Consider the following 16,447-nt stretch of genomic DNA (forward strand, 5'->3'; position numbering starts at 1 on the left):
TAAGGAATGTGCGTCCCCGCGGTGTGAGTGTGTAAACAGATGTCCCCACAACATGAGTAATGCACATCCACACACACACACACCTCGTCTCTGTCTCTCACACACACTTATAGGATGTTTGCTCTGTCGTTGCAGATTTACACAGACTGGGCCAATCACTACCTGGCTAAGTCTGGCTGTCCACGCCTCATCAAGGACCTGAGCCAGGACGTCACTGATGGAGTCCTGCTGGCACAGATCATCCAGATCATAGGTAGGCACACACACACACACACACACACACACACACACACACACACACCTGTGTCAGTCTATTCTTCATTATCTACTGCTGCATCTATTGTTCTATTATCTCCCTCTGGTCTTCCTTTGACAGCTTTCTGCTCAAGTAATTCACTTTACACCTTCAGTACTTTCAGCTGTAATCTGCATAATTATCACAACAGAACAGAAAGTTCAACTTCTGCTACACCAAAGCAGTTTAATGTCTGTCTTCAGGTGTAACTTTCAATGTTTAAAAGAAATATTAATAAAGCAAAGATGAATAAACGCATGAGTTATCAGCAGTAATAAAACACTGCATGTGTCTATAATTCATTGTGTCTGCTAGATGAAGCGACCACCCACCCACACACACACATACATACACACACATACACACACACACAGGCTATCTTTGTTGTGGTGAGTTGGAGGGAAGCTGTTCCTCAGTCTCACACAGTATTTGGGCCAAATCGCAGCAGCTCTCCCTTGTTTTTTGGGTGCTGGGTGAGCAGCAGCCGCAGAGATCTATGGCTCTGACACCCAGGGGTGCAGAGGCATGTGTCTCCCATTGAACCCCAGAGACAGTTTATGTCTCTTTCTCTTCCCGTCTGTTTCTCTCCCGCTTTCTTTCTGTCTGTCTCCTTCTCCCCCTTTTATGTCTCAGTGTCTCTTTTCCTCTCTGGCGCTTCTGTGCTTCCCTTCATCTCTTTGTCTCTGTTTGCGTCTCACTCCCTCACAGTTGAACTTTTTCTAGGTCTCTCTCTCTCTTCGTCTCTCTTAACCCGCATGTCTTTTACTTCATTTTTCCTTTCTCTTTTCCTTCAGTCGTGTGTTTGCTCTTACCAGTGTTTGCTAATATCATATTAAAGTAATGTGATTACCCTTTTCAGCAAAGAGTAGTGTAAGGGATTAAAATGAAAATGCAGTAACTGCATTAGCAGTTTGATATTTTGATAGTCTTTTTTTGTCTCACAAGGAGTTGGATAGACGGGGGTTGATTGATTGTCTTGTGGAGAGGGACAAGGATGTGTTAGCTCTGTGCAGCAGCTGGAGGTGGGAGGAGGCAACTCTCCTACGCCAAAAGAGGGAAGCATGCTTTCCATTGTCTCCAAAGTTGTTTTATTTACATGTTGCATTCTCTTAGCTGGGTATCTAAGCCTAAGACTGTCCAGCACATCATGCACACTGATCTGTATTCACTGGGTGTCTGGATACAGGGACAGGATTGCACATTTGTTGGCATGTACGATCCCCATATTCAGCCAGTCTAATCATGAATTTAGATTAGCTGATTAGTCTGAAAGCAACAAAACACTCGGGCAGTAAATGATGAATATTAGTTTGCAGACTGTGGCTATCATTAGCAGTGCTAGTGCACCAGCAGCCTGCTCTCCTTGCAGGTTAATGTCCACACGCCTGTGTTGAATGTAGCTGTGCATTGCTCAGGTTTAGTGGTTATATTCTGACACAGGATACATACAACCAACGTTTAACTGACTAGACAACTAATTATGGACATCCCTGTTTTACTATAGGTATAGTAAGCTGATGAAATGCCTGCCATTCAGACTATCACTTCCAAACAAAAAAGTAGAATTTTGGCATTTTGACAAATAACCTATGGTTAATTTTACCTGACAAGGACCTCCTGTGGCCACGCAAATTATGACAGTTGTGTCTCAGAAGCCTCAGAAGGCAGAAGTCGTGTGACATTGTAGCTCTACACAATCTGATAGGGAGGAGGTCAGGTTGAGTGAATTTGACATGTTTTCGGTGCTCCTTTAGGACAATTTGTGATACTGAGCTATGATGCCAACTGCTTCCTGCAATCATAAACAATTACTACTTAGTCAAACCTTAACCACAGAGTTAGGATATAAGAAAACAGGTCAACAGTCATATATAGTATATTGCTCTGCCAGTAGGGACACCACGTCAGAAAATGCTTGTATGCCCACAAGTTCTCACTTCCAAATTGTCAAATATGACATTTTGTTCAGTGACTCTCTGTATACTCCTCTGGCATCAGTTTTGCACATGCAGGGCAAAATTAAAAATAATAAATAGGGAACAAGTGGTCAGATTTTTAAACATTAGCGTTTTGATTAAATTTAGGGGATAAAACTGCTTAGGTTTAGGAAAAGATCATGGTTAGGGTTAAAATAAGTACCCTAGTTACGTACATACATACAATAGGTTGTGTAAGTTTAAAGGAAGACAACATTGGCTATTGGTTTCAGAATGGACACAGACCCTGGTCTCCTGGGTGAAGGTCCTGTGTTTGTTTGACCTGTCCATCCACTTCAGCCTCCTCCATGCATGGACCTTGTTGCTCTATACTACGTCACTTGACTTTGCTGTGACGCTAGAGGGCTGTGTATAATGTTCACTGTGAGAATGGGAGGTCTGGGGGCCTACATGCAGTCACCAAGGCTGACCGAGCTGTTAATGGATAATAAAATACTTCCAAACTGACTGCTTGTTGAACCCAGTCATAAATAATGAGTAATTGATTACACTTTTGTTTTCCCAACACATTATTCTTTGTGTCTCTTCAGACCCATTTCTCTCACATTCTTTTTCTTCTTCTTACATCTGCTGTCTTTGCTCTCTCACTCTCTCTGTTTCATTTGCATTGTGTCTCCATCACTGTTCTGAAGTTCCCTCTTTCTGGGACTCCCGCTCCCTCGGTTTTTCACACACGCACACACACATTTTCCTCTCTATTACATATGCTGCCTTTTTCACTGATGCTGTCTGTCTCACTCAGTCTCTCTCATTTTTTTTCAAACCATGTCTAACTCTCTTGTTCTCTCTCTCTTCCTCTCCGTCTCTCTCTCTCTCTCTCTCTCACTCTCACTCTGTCACTCTCTCTCTCTGTGCTGGATTGAAACTTTACCCTCCCTGCTCGCCCGAACAGACAATGAGGCCAAGCTGGCCTGTCAGTAATTCTCTGGCGGCAGCTGACGAATTAGGCAGCTTTGCTTCCCAGACCTTTCCTGCATCGCTCTGCACCTCAACACACACACACACACACACACACACACACACAAACACACACTCATGTATTCACCAGTACACATACTCTCCCATGCTAACCTCAACAGAGGTTTCCTGCTGGATGTGTGCACCTGAACTCAAAAGTCATTGGACGTCAGGATGTTAAAGTTCAGTATGGGACGACAGTAAAACTCTGGTTTCTTCACTTCCTTTCTCACGCAGCGAATGAGAAGGTGGAGGATATCAATGGCAGCCCCAGGAGCCAGTCGCAAATGGTGAGTGCTTCAACTTTTAAATTCATCTTCATTCATCCTTTAATGCACTGTTGCATGAGAGAAAATTGTGTTTATGAGGAATATTTATTTTAACTGCTCTGCTGCTCAGCTGGGATGAAGTTTTACATTTGTGGTTTGAGACTTTTGTTTACTGAAAATAACAGAGCGACACTAAAACAAACTTAAATTCCTAGATTACGGGCAGCCGTCACACAGTATTTCACAGCAGTCAGGTGATGCTCTCATCCACGGCTCTGATTCTGCCTGATTTATTCCTCTCAATGTTCTGTTTTGAATCCAGTGATCAAGAGATTCAAACTAAAATTACAGATTAATACATTACTCCAGTGGTGCAAGTATAATAGTGAGATAATTAACTTGAATATTTCCACATTTTGCTGCTTTAAACTACAACTGCACTACTTTTCAGAGGGAAATGTTGCACTTTTTATTCCGCTACACTTGTTTGACAGCTGTCATGACTAATTACTTCTCAGATTTAGAGGATAAAGTATGTGCAGTGAACTTTTAAACTAGAATGCATTATTAGTGTGAGTGTGTGAGGGTCTGTTTGGCTCTGTGTGAGGTAAATTTTGTCATCAGAGTGCGTACGCTTACACTCATTACACGGACATCCGCATACCTTTCAATTTGTTGTGACCGCACAGACTTGTGCACGCTCCCTGCATGTGTAAATTAAACTAATAGGCGTCCATGGTGTCCGCAGCTGTCCATGTATGCCTCCATTCAGTTGTATCACCCAGTCCTCGTAAAGTAGCATCTCACTGGGACGCCTTGTCACATTTCAAAGGTCTGTGAGTTGTTAGCAGTTCCACTATTGAGACATTCCCTCTCTAAACTTCTAAGATGTTTTTTAATTAACTGTTTGAAACTAAAACAGATCAATTGGTCCAATATTAAAAAAAGAGTCTGTAAAAATGAATATAGATTCATGTAGAAGAACTTTGTTTTTTCTCCTTTTCAACCCCATTAATCACTGACTCCTGTTGAAACCACTGGACAAAGCTACCTGATTATATTAAGTAATTGCAATAAACTGAGCAGCTACATCATTAAAATGGTATATATACATTCATGCATCAGTATTAACAATCCTGTACTGCAATATGCAACACTATTACTCATGTTGGTCAAATGGTCTGTTAAGTATATTTTACAAATTGAGTTTGGATGCATGTCATACTTGTAATGAAGTATTTGTACGCTGACTTTGTTTACACGCACAAAATATCCTGGTTCTCTTTTAGCCCTTATTATGAAATAGACAATAATCCTACTAAGTTGTTTCTATAGTTAATAATATGAATGTTCCGCTAATATTCCCGTTCACATGCAGCCATCCATACTCTGTTTAAGGAAAAGTGGAACAGCTGGAGCTGATTGAGCCACTTTGCATTGAAATGTTTTTCCTCTGCTAGCACACCTGTTAAACTGTGAGTCCACAGCCTCCCTCTTGCTTCCATTCAACTACCTTATTGAAAAAGTCAGCATTATGATATTTACGCATGTCAAAAAACTCCAAGAGGCCATGTTTTGCAAACTGTGTCAAATTTAGATATTTTTGAATGCGTTGTATACCTGTCCTAAGAATGTTCCTAAAATAATACCATCATATCCTATATGTCTTAATTATAAACTGCAAAATTCAGAATAAGGCCCGATTTAAAATATTCTGTTTACATGACCTGACAAATTCAGAATATTGACATATTCTGAATAATAGAAAATGGAAAATTAGTGTGCATGGAAACATTGCTGTAGTGTATTGATTTGAATATTTTATCCACCACCTGCCCTCACATGGGAGCACCTTAACAAACACCTTCTATTGATTTACATGTGATTACAATGTTCTTTGGTCAGTGGGGATAAAATATGAGCCTTGTATAATACAGATTCACATGTCACACGCCAATGTCACATTTGAAATTGATCATCTCCCAGATCATGAACCCATCTTCGCTGCTCAGAAGGATGGTGCTGACAGTAGTAACCTCATGGCCGCTCGACCCCAAAACACAGCAGAGCTCTGAAAAGTTCAGACCGGAACATATTTGACTTACTGTGCCGTTTTCAATCATGTGTATTTCTGGCTTCCACGCCGCTGAGCGATGCTGGCGGTGTCGTTTTCCCCTCTGTTAATGAGATGACGGGCTGTATAACCGCTGATTGTCGTCACTGTGAGATAATTACCCCTCACTTTAACTAGACTTGACTAAGTGTTTATGCAGTGTTGGTTTGCCCTGGCATCTGCCCTCCTGCCATTAAAAGTGACTAAAGCTATTTAGCTGCTTCAGCGTGCTTTCTTAGTAAGACACTGTGGGCGAGGAGGAGTATGTTTGGTCCTGACAGTGTGTGTCCTTTTTGTGTAAGTCTTTGTGAACTGTTGTTAAAGCTGTCTTGGCTCACAGTACAGAATTTTAGCATTTATTGAACCATTTCCCCTTTGTACCATATACTGTACACACTTAAAAATAAAGCTGCTAACTAAAACCATAAAAGGTTCTTTGGCTTGACCCAATAGGAGAACCCTTGTTGGTTCCTGGAACCACTTAGAAACAAACATAAAAGTTTAAACCTAGAACCATCTGTCAAAGGTTTCACCTTGAACTCTCTATGAGAGGTTGTATACCTCTATGGTGTAATGGTTCCAACCAGACCACTTTCTGGGGGATCCCTGCAGAACCTGTCCACCGCTAAAGGCCCTTTTCCACCAAATAAGCTCTTGTTCCTGAACTGGTTCCATTGAAATTGCTTGGAACCTCAGTGCTATCTAGTGAACCAGCCCATATTTCCAACAGTTTTGAGTGAAACCACTGTAATCAAGGATGTCATCAACAGAGGGCACTGTTCTATGCAACAACCTGCAGAATGTGATATGCCACTTTTGGTTCCCAAGGAAAATCTTCTGTTTTTAGTTCCAGCTGGGAACCAACTTCTCAGGTTCTGAACCCATTTAATTTTTGGTGGCAATGCTCAGAACGGTTCAAAACTAGGTGCTGGAACAGGGCCAGTTCCATGTTGGTGGAAAAGGCCTACAAGGGTGCTAATGACAACCCACCCAGGGGCTTCTATCTATGTTTCAGGGATTTTATCTAGAACCTACCCAGGCACAAAGTTCTTCAAGGTTCTTCAAAATCCTTGAAGAACTCTTTCTTCAAAAAGGGTTCTTTGGATCAAAAGCATTCTTAATGGAACCTTTTCTTCAAAAAAGGGTTCTTAACAAGCAAATGTTACTGAGTAAAACTTCAACCGTTCAGATAGAACCCATTTTGAACCCTTATTTCTAAGAGTGTACATCATCTTAATATACATCAGTATTTCAGTATTTCTTCTTATTAGTATGGAAGTCAATGGATTTGATCAACTCTGAGGAAAATCAGGAAGTCTTTTCAGAAGGGTCGCATCACTGGAATGTCGCAGAGTGTATTTTACAACTAGTTTCACACGTTCAGCAGAACGGTATTCAGCTGTTTAGCTTTTTCCTCCATGGTGAGTCCAGCTGGAATGGAAGCAGACTGTGCCCTCTGTCAGAAAAACAACACTGAAGAACCAGGAAGGAAGAAAACATTAAGGTCATGTGACTCCTGGTGACCCTTTATGTCAAAGTGTGAGTCCAGTGTGTCAAGACCAGTTCTGGAAAGACAAACTCCTTTTTTTGTCTTTTTTTATTTTTTTGAGCCAAGTCCTGGCTAGAAACAGCTGAGACCAGACTGACGCACTGGTCACTAAGGGCGAGCAGCAAGCAGCACTGCAAGCATGTGGCTCGATATGCCAGCGACCTCTGTGTGTGTGTGTGTGTGTGTGTGTGTGTGTGTGTGTGTGTGTGTGTGTGTGTGTGTGTGTGTGTGTGTGTGTGTGCATGCGTGCAGCTAGCTCTTTGTCTCAGTCACTTACTAAGCCCATTGATCCACCACCTGCTCTGACCACAGAGGGTCTGGCCAGCTTGGGAATCTGAAGTTTGAGGAAGCACGGTTGCTTATAGTGTGGGCGCAAAGGGAAGGAAACATCTGACACACATACACACACACAGACATAACAGCCACAAAGATGTAGAAGCTAGCACAAACACTGTCTGGAAAAGTCAAGGTTTATACTGTGGAAGGTGAAAGGAACAGTTTTTGAAGTAGCTGCTTTGAAGACATGCTCGCTCTGCGTATGCATCAGAATATTTGACACAAAAGTAGTCAGCAGCACAAAGTTGGTCACAAACAGGTAAATAAATTTAATGCAATTGTAACATCTGACTCAGTTGGTGTGGTGGTATAGGGTGAAGAAGACTAAGACTTTTGCACCTGTTTGGTTTGGTTCAAATGAACGCTTTGGTCTGTTTTGGTGGTTTATTTGATCAATCAAAGATGGCCAATAATTGAAAAGAACTGGGTCAAGTTGTGTCAATTGAAAGTTCACAGTGCAGCCACCATTTGATATCAAGATATCACTAATATTTACATGCTAACTCTTCTTGCGATGGAAAGCAGGCAAAACCATTTGAAATGAGTTTGAATTTAATCGATCAGTATAGTAATATGAGGCTTCATAGGGGAGTTGCCTGATTTTTTTGTTGTGATTGTTTCTTGGAATGCTTTGCATCAATAGAATCACAAGAATCTTAGTTTCTCAAAGATATGTCTCATGAGTACTCAAAAGTAGCAGCTTTGTACATACCATGTACGTGCACTCAACAAATGTTGTGCCAATGTGTTGCTCCATTTATTTGCCCATTTACTTTTTTAAAAAGAGGTGAAACGTATCAACCATACAGTATCTCTGTTGCAGTAAAAGAAACCTCTATTTTTCTCTAACATAGCCAGTTATTTCTTTGTGAACTCTTCACGACACCAGAAAGTATGTATAGATACTTAAGGAATGTTAAACTATGGCAGGATTGGCTGTCAGTCAACAGAATTTGATTTCCCCACCGCCATGTACCATGTAGTGCTGATGATGCAGGATGACAGATGCCAAAACTGTCCAATCATTGAATCCATGTGACTTAATGCTTACAGCTCTGGGTTCATTTCTGAAAAGTTAGTGTGAACATGAAGTAGAGCAGAACTAAAATGCAATAACATTGCTTTTTTTCCCCCCTTGGCCGAACCAAATGGACCAAACTATCCTTAGAGATCAAGGTGATGACACATGAACATATGACTCTCCAAGTGCAAAACTATTTAGTTTGGATTGTTTATCCCAAGGGTTTAAACACTGATATTAATCTGAAACTTAAGTTATTTACTGACAACTTTACCTCTGTCCTGAGTAAAACTGGAGCTATTTTTTAACTCTTGGCTGCATATTGACAGCACGAGCTGTGAATTTTGGAAACCTGCCACTGGCCACCTAGCACCTGGAGCTTAAACGCCTTGGCCGGAGACATCACAGTAGTAGCAGCAGCTGTCAGTGAAGGGGCAGATGAGTCTGATTTACTTCCTCTGCACAGATTTTTCCCCATTTGGGACTTGAAATGGTGATCCCATAGTCACAAGCCTGTTTCTCTAAGTGGTGGGTCGCTGCCGGTCTGGAGAGTGGACAGAGGCCAACTGAGCAGCTGCTGGAAGCCGAGGAGCAGAAACCAGAACGGCATCAGCATCTGCCAGCTTTTCAGTTAATCTACATGCATAATGCTCTTTTTTTTGTCTAAAGCCGTGTTCACAATGCAAGATGTCCACAAGTCAGTCGAAGAACTATCATTTCCTGCAGAGCTAATCCAACAGTAAAACTTGGCTGATGTGTGGACGGTCAGTCAGAGTGATGGCCAACAAAAGTCTGCTAAGGCTTTTCACAAACATTTGCCACCAGCAGCCAATTTCTTTCTCTTTCTTTTCTTCACTTCCAAAGTTATCTTGTTTGAGGACAAAAATGCTCTTGTTCAAAAGTCTTCAACAGGAGGTCCAGGACCCCTAGGGGGTTACTTCATTTACTTCCTGATCCAGGGCTAATAAAAAATTGTGATATTGGATAGGTGCATAGACTCATGTACTCGCCAATACATCAAAGTGGTTGCGGCAGATGGCTGCCCACTGTAAAGTCCAGTTTCGTGTGAGGTTTCTGCCTGTTAAAAGGAAGTTTTTCCTCAGCACTGTTGCCATAGTGCTTGCTCTTGGTAGGAACTACTCAGTCTTTGGAAATAATATTATAAAGGTACATGGTCTACACCTGCTTTATGTGGAAAGTAATAACAAAAAGAAGGAATAAAATAACTTGGTGCTTTATAAATCAAACTGACTTGATGCTATATAAATAACTAACTCGATACCTAATACCTGATACCTGAGCATTTTAGGCTGTATGGTTTCAGATCAACCCTCATTTTGATAGCTGATCAGATCAAGCTACATAATCTCTACTTTTTCAGTTGGTGCCTGAATACTTAGCCCTTATAATTATGAGGGCAAAGGGTATCACTTCTGACTGCCCAGAGGGCTCGTGGGACAGCACAGCAAAGAACAGTTGAATTACGAATTAATAGCCACCGTTTCCTAGTTTCCCCTCCTCTACTTTCTCTAATTTGCTCTCATCAAAAATTATATGTAAAAGAGTTTGACCTTTAATCTCTATACTGTAACAGTGTATAATAAAAGCCTGCATATAGTGTGCACGTATACTCTATTAATACTGTAAGGTCAAACTGGTCACTGGATTGCTAATGTGAAACTTAAGCCTGAAATGTCACAGCTTTTAAAATGCTGTCCCTTGTTACCTTCCTTAGACTGAAAATAAAGCAATAAAAATGAGTTATAGTTACACCTCCTGCTTTAACTAATAGCTTGTTGATCCTCTCTTCGATCCACATAATCCCTACTCTTACTACTTTTTATACTGCAGACAGGTTTCCGTTCTTGATGTTTCTCTCGAGGATGGAGCAAAAGTGCAGCAATCTACAAAATGTCAAACCTACTTCTGTACTGTGCAGTTGTTACTGTCAGTAATGGGAGAATTAATATTCTTTTACATTTCCCATAGGCTTGTGAAACATCGACGTTGTTAATGCAAATGGGATTCCTCACATATCGAGGCCTGGTGTTCCCAGTGGTCAGACTGGTCAGAATTGCGAACATGCCCGTTTTTTCCCAGCAGAGCTTGCGGCTTGTGTGTTTCGGGGGGAATAGTTTTGGTCGGATTTATTGGTGTAGGAACTAATGATTGCTGGGAACTTGTTCCTGAAATTGTGAGTGGGGGCTTGTCTACAGAAGCATACCCTCGACCACATATTTGGTCCCGGAAGGAATCGTCTGCAACCACTGAGCAAGCCAGTGAAGATGATGAGAACGAGGAGTGACAGCAGCGTGGTACTGTACAAGGGGCTTTCAACTCAGTGGAGATTTGATTCTGGTTCAGTTTCTTTCCACTGGGTTGAATATGTCTTTTTTTCAGATTCGTGATAATAGATAAAACATAGAGAGTAGAGAAAGAAAATGTACAACTTGGATGTGACTTGGTGGCTAAAGAGGGTCGTGAGGCAGGTTTGGGGTTAGTTTAGGGAAAGAAACGTATCACATAAGTCCTTTTTTTGTCTTTCTATTTCAATTCAGTTTTCAACAGAGGTGAGGACTTGAGTCAGACATGAGTCACAAATTTTTTACGATTTCAGATTTGACTTGACAAATCAAAAAAGATTTACAACTCGACTTTGACTTTAGCAATGAAACAAAGTCTGTTATTTAAAAAAGTTTGCCACAAATTAATTTCCCTTTATTTCTTGAACCAACTAAGAGTTAATACTATTAACTCCCAGCAAGTCAACACTTTTGTCTCTCAGATCCACTTTGTTTGAACCAATCAGACAGCATCAGTTGCATGAAAGAAACATGAAGAACTACCATTACATTACTGAGCTCCAGTTGGAAAAATGTACACCAATCACATTCAAAAGCAACAAGATTGTCAAAAAAACAAAAATGACAGTATGCAAAACATGTTGATCAAAAAATTTAAAACAATGACACAACGTCCAGCTTCATTTGGCAGTTAAATTTGCACAAAAATGGTAAGTTGAAGTTAATATCAACATAATTAACAAGCTAATGCTTACCTCGTGTTAGCCTAACAGCTAAGTAACTTTATAAATCAATAGCTATGTTTACATGGATCCTAATATTCCACAAATAATCAGAATAAAAGCCCAGTCAGAATGAAAGTGCTTCACATAAACACCTCAAATGGAAGAGACTGGCCTGATCTGACTGGATCAGAAAGAATTTTCAATTAGATTGAGAGCGATGGTGTAAACCTTCGATAATCCCTTCAAGAATAAAATAATAACCCCGTTGTTTCTGTCTGGTTGGAATACATTTATTCTCTCTGCATGACTGGCCCATATGGGGGTAGGTTTCCAGAAGGGAAACAAACATTGCTTACATTCTGATTCACGCATGTTTATTTAGTGTTATTGTAAACTTCAAAGTTTGAATTTCCAATCAGAATGATTCAAATCAGACTGACAGAATATTGTACATGTAAACATGCCTATTGAGGCTGGAAACTCAAAGTTTTGGACTTGGGACTTGACTGTCTTGATGTTGGACATGAATGCAGAGACTTGAGACTTAATTTCTGACTTGCACAACAATGATGTGGTCTCACCTCTGGTTCTTAATATCCTCACCTCTCACGTCTCTCATTATGGTTCTCACCCTTCTAGATTACTTGCACTCTTGCAATGGATTTGATCCTCTCAATTTGGGGTTTTGGATGGAGGTGTCAGCTCAATGAATGTGATGTAAAACTAAAAAAGCATTCTGTGGATTAAGGATCTGACACAATGTTTGTGTGAAGCCTTCAAACGTCTCACTCACCTCACAGTACATTCTGCAATCCCTCTGCCATGTAAAACCTCACGCCCTCTGACAGTGCAGTTTCCCGTAATTGTGCAGACATCCAAAGGAATTAGATGCTCACCAAGGTTTTTGAATGGAGTGAAGGATTTTTTTTTTTTTCATTCCTCAGAAGAATCGTGCTCAAACAGAAGAACGGCAGGCGGGGGACTGCAGAAGAGGCCCATTCAGCAGAAAATATTAAAGCCTCGCAACACTAATCCTCCTCATTATAGACAGACATCATTAGCAAACCACAGAGCGCTTCCCTGCAATACGGATGACTGTGCAGTTTCACTTTCGGGGAGTGTGTGTATGTCTGTGTGTGTGTTTAGCTTCTAGCGACCTCAGCAAAGGATTTCAGGGGAAAAACAAACACTTGTCAGAATCTTACACGAAGCAAAGATGCAGAGATGCAACATCTGTCAGCAGAAGGCTGTGTGCAGGTCAGGCTAGGAGAGATCACATCAAACAACTCACCACTTTAAAGTCAATCCTTTCTTCCTGCTTTTCATTTGTGGTATTGGATTTTAAAGTGTGTCATGGATCATATTTAGATCGGCTATTCGCAGTGTTGGCTCTCGCCCAGTCCAGTTTGATTTGACAGTGTAATTTCTTTGGCCCTTGATTTACACTAAGGCAGCATTTGTGATACAGTCTGTTAAATTTTAGTGCACTATATATTTCATAATTGGAGAAACACAACATGGCATTGCCATGACAAGGTAAGCAGAGAAATGGTCCAATGGGAACGTCATTTGTTCTGCTGGTATTTGGTCATAAACCAAATTGAAAATCAGGCCTAATGATGGAATTTGATGAAGAGTTAAAGGATCATGAAAGTCATTAGGATTTGTCATGAGGAAGACATGAATGTGTGATGACCCCACCCCTTTTGGCTGCTGGGCTGGTTGCATGTCCCTGTTTGTTCTATTCTGTCGATGCCCAGTGGGGGCCCAGTGTTCCCAGAACTTTAAGAGCACACCCTACTAGTGTTGTGGAGGAGAGGAGAGTCAAAGGGGAAACTCTGCTCCTATGCTCCAGACTCCTACACCTTGCTTTTGTTTGAATTTTTGTCATACAAGCAGATTGAGAAAGAATGAGACAGGAGGCAACCATAGTTGACAAACTGGGGACTCATCCAGGATCTTTACTGAATACCATGGCAGTCCATGACTCCTGTTTTTTGTCATGGTAGTGGGCCATAACAAATTGGGGGGCTTGTCCAGGATCTTTTCTGAATTTCATGGCCATCCATTGAGATATTTTAGTAGGAACCAAAGTGATGGAATGACTTGACAGAACAAATTTGCCATCACTTAGAGCCATGTTCCTGACATATCTGGAAAGAAACAAAGAACATTGTCTGTGACTTTGAATCTTTTAACTAAATTAAACTTAACAAACTCATTTGGATCAGCACAGTGATTTGCAAAGCAAAGTAATTTCCACTTACACTAAAAAAGCCATACATGCTCAGTATTTTGGCCTTAGAAACACATTTGGACTCGCTGCCTTTGAGGCCTAATTGAGTCTAGGGTTTCTTGGAGACTATAAAAGGCCACCAGTTTCATCTGGTCCCCATCTGTTGGCAGCCTGCACACCAGCCAGACAGGAGGACAAACGGCACAAGCCACCCAGTAGTATCATCTTCACTGGCCTGACGCTTCATCATCAGCACAGCTCGCTGTTAATCTCTGCTTCTAATTGATCATGTTCCTAATTTGAGTCCCTGGCCCACATTCCTGCAAGGCTGGATCAACTGCCATCTATGTGACACTATTCCTCAGGTTGTTAATTTAAGTAGACCTGGCTGTCAGGCAACTCACCTATTATGAGAGTCAGTTGGTCTGGAAATACACTGACAAACGGATGATGGGAACTCTGGGCCTCTGAAACATCCCTGATGTCATTGTGCACGCCCAGCATTTGGCAGCAAGTGGTCTAAAGAGGGACGAGGCAGATGGCCAGTTTAGACTGCTGAAACTATAGCTATATGGGGTGTAATTCATGCTCTTTTCTTGCTCACAGTGTGGATGCCTTGAGGGTAGAGAGGTGAGCTTCTGACCAGGTTCTAAGTTCAAATCCTTCGTCAGATGGACAGTCTGGCAAGAGAGTGAGAAATGCCCTCTCCGTCAAAGGCTGAGGCAGCAACAAAACAAAATCCTTTCAAGGCAGATTTTAGGCCTTGAAAAATGTTGTCCAAAACATTCATTAGCATGAAGGTCATAAGTGTCATGTCCGTAGCCAACCCAGCAGCTGTTTTCAGCAAAAAAGCTCTGACAAACCCATTGTACACTACACACTCAGCAGTAACCAGCAGACAGGCAGAGTTAGCGGCTAGCTCCTGGACATAGTGGAGCATTTAGCAGCTAAAGAGAAAATACTTTTCTCTGGAGTTAGTGGAGAGCAAAACCACAGCTTAAAAAAGAGTGAATATTGGACTTAGATTTGTCTGGTTAGCAAAAACACAACTCCAAATGAGGGCATATGTTACCCTGTGTTGTATGCAGCTAGTTGCTAACAAGTTTGCCCTTTTACAGTAAGATTAAAGGGTGATAATGTATATTAATGTTGTGTTTAAAGAGGATGTCTTTCTCTGTCAACCCAACTGGTTGAAGCAGATGACTGGCCACCTAGAGTCTTGTTTTGCTCAGTGTTTCTGCCTAGTGAAAGGGAGTTGCCAATGTCGCTAAGTGCTTGCTCATGGTGGGAATTGTCAGGTCTCTCCAAATAATAGGCTACTGTGAAGAGTACAATCTACACCTGCTTTAAGATAACATGGCTCCATAGAAATAAAATTCACTTGACCTGCAGCATAATTCAACTCTCCACCAGTCTTAAACAACAAACTTAACCAGCTCATGCTCATGCTCATATCAGATGCAAGCTGTGTAATTTGCTATATTTTGGCAGAAATTTGAGGTCTTGGAACACAGGCTACTGAGGATATGGACGGACAGCAGAAAAGGGTAGTGCAGAAGTGGATTTTCTATCTACCTTTTTCTCACAATTAGACCATATTAATTAAAACTCCATTAGCTGCCGACCTCCACGAAAATAGCTAATGTTATCTTCAAACCTTTCAGAACCGCCTTTCAAGCCTATTGGCAGTGTGTTTAACACTCTAAACACTGGTCTTCAGTAGAGAAACCAGACATTTCATTCAGATGTCACCACCAGAAGAAGAAACATGAGCTGTTCTCGTTTTTACTGCCAGAGGTTAAAGAGAATGGTCTGCTCGCCAGCTGGTTGAGAGATGCTGGAGCTCGTCCTTACTAATTTGTTTTAATTCCATACTGTATTGCACACAAAACACATAACCAGGAGCTTCTACAGAGACCACTGTACATATCAAGATCGTGAACTGAGTTCGTCCATTTGGCGTGTATAACTTCAAAAGGACCATTTGGTGTTTATCCATCTTGATATTTTATCTATGTATTGAAAAGGAGATTATTTTTAATGCATCCATGTATCTTGTTTGGACCAACACACGTTTGTCATGCTTTCAACACAGTATACAGCACGTCAAGGAACAAGATATCTTGTGTCAGTGGCATATGTCTCAGTATTAATGCAATATGTGCTGAAAGGGGCGCATGATGAATGTGTGATGCCCCACACTGGGATGTCTTGAACCACTACCAACGGCTGAAAGTGTGATCCAGTTTTTAATGTATGGCTGCTCGGGTGCCGCAGCAGCTGTTGTGCTCTCACACTGTGCGAACATCACTCCCTTCTCTCTCTGACTCGTGTTAAGCTTCCTTGGCGTCCGTCTCCTTTTTTTCTTTGTTCCTTTGCGAGCGCCAGTGTTTTTTATTGCGAGAGGTGTGTGTTCTGGTGCGCAGGTTGACCCTCTCATATGTTAGCCAGTTTAGCAGCATGAACAGAGCGCCCAGGGGCTCGTTACAGGCTCACTTGTAGCTCAATTGGAAGCTTTTAATCACTCATTATAACTGAACGACATCGGCAGATGTTCTGTTAAGGGAGCAAAGAGCGGGCTTGTTAAAACGGGTGCAGCGAAGGACTGCTAACCTTTGATCCAGCTCGGTTTGTTTAACTGCGACG

At 41.5% G+C, this 16,447-nt stretch overlaps 1 protein-coding gene across 2 annotated transcripts in view; it reads left to right on the top strand.

Moving 5' to 3' along the window:
- Positions 1-16,447, top strand: part of nav3 (neuron navigator 3) — a 277,797-nt gene that overhangs the window by 77,711 nt on the left and 183,639 nt on the right. For both annotated transcript variants that reach the window (XM_084711111.1, XM_084711112.1), the window contains exons 2-3: positions 136-253; positions 3,487-3,539. In XM_084711111.1, the coding sequence (XP_084567237.1) occupies positions 136-253; positions 3,487-3,539 (171 nt within the window). The remainder of the gene's footprint in view (positions 1-135; positions 254-3,486; positions 3,540-16,447) is intronic.

Source organism: Lutjanus erythropterus, chromosome 22 (genome assembly GCF_056507025.1).
Source record: "Lutjanus erythropterus isolate fLutEry1 chromosome 22, fLutEry1.hap2, whole genome shotgun sequence".
Taxonomy (NCBI): domain Eukaryota; kingdom Metazoa; phylum Chordata; class Actinopteri; order Lutjaniformes; family Lutjanidae; genus Lutjanus; species Lutjanus erythropterus.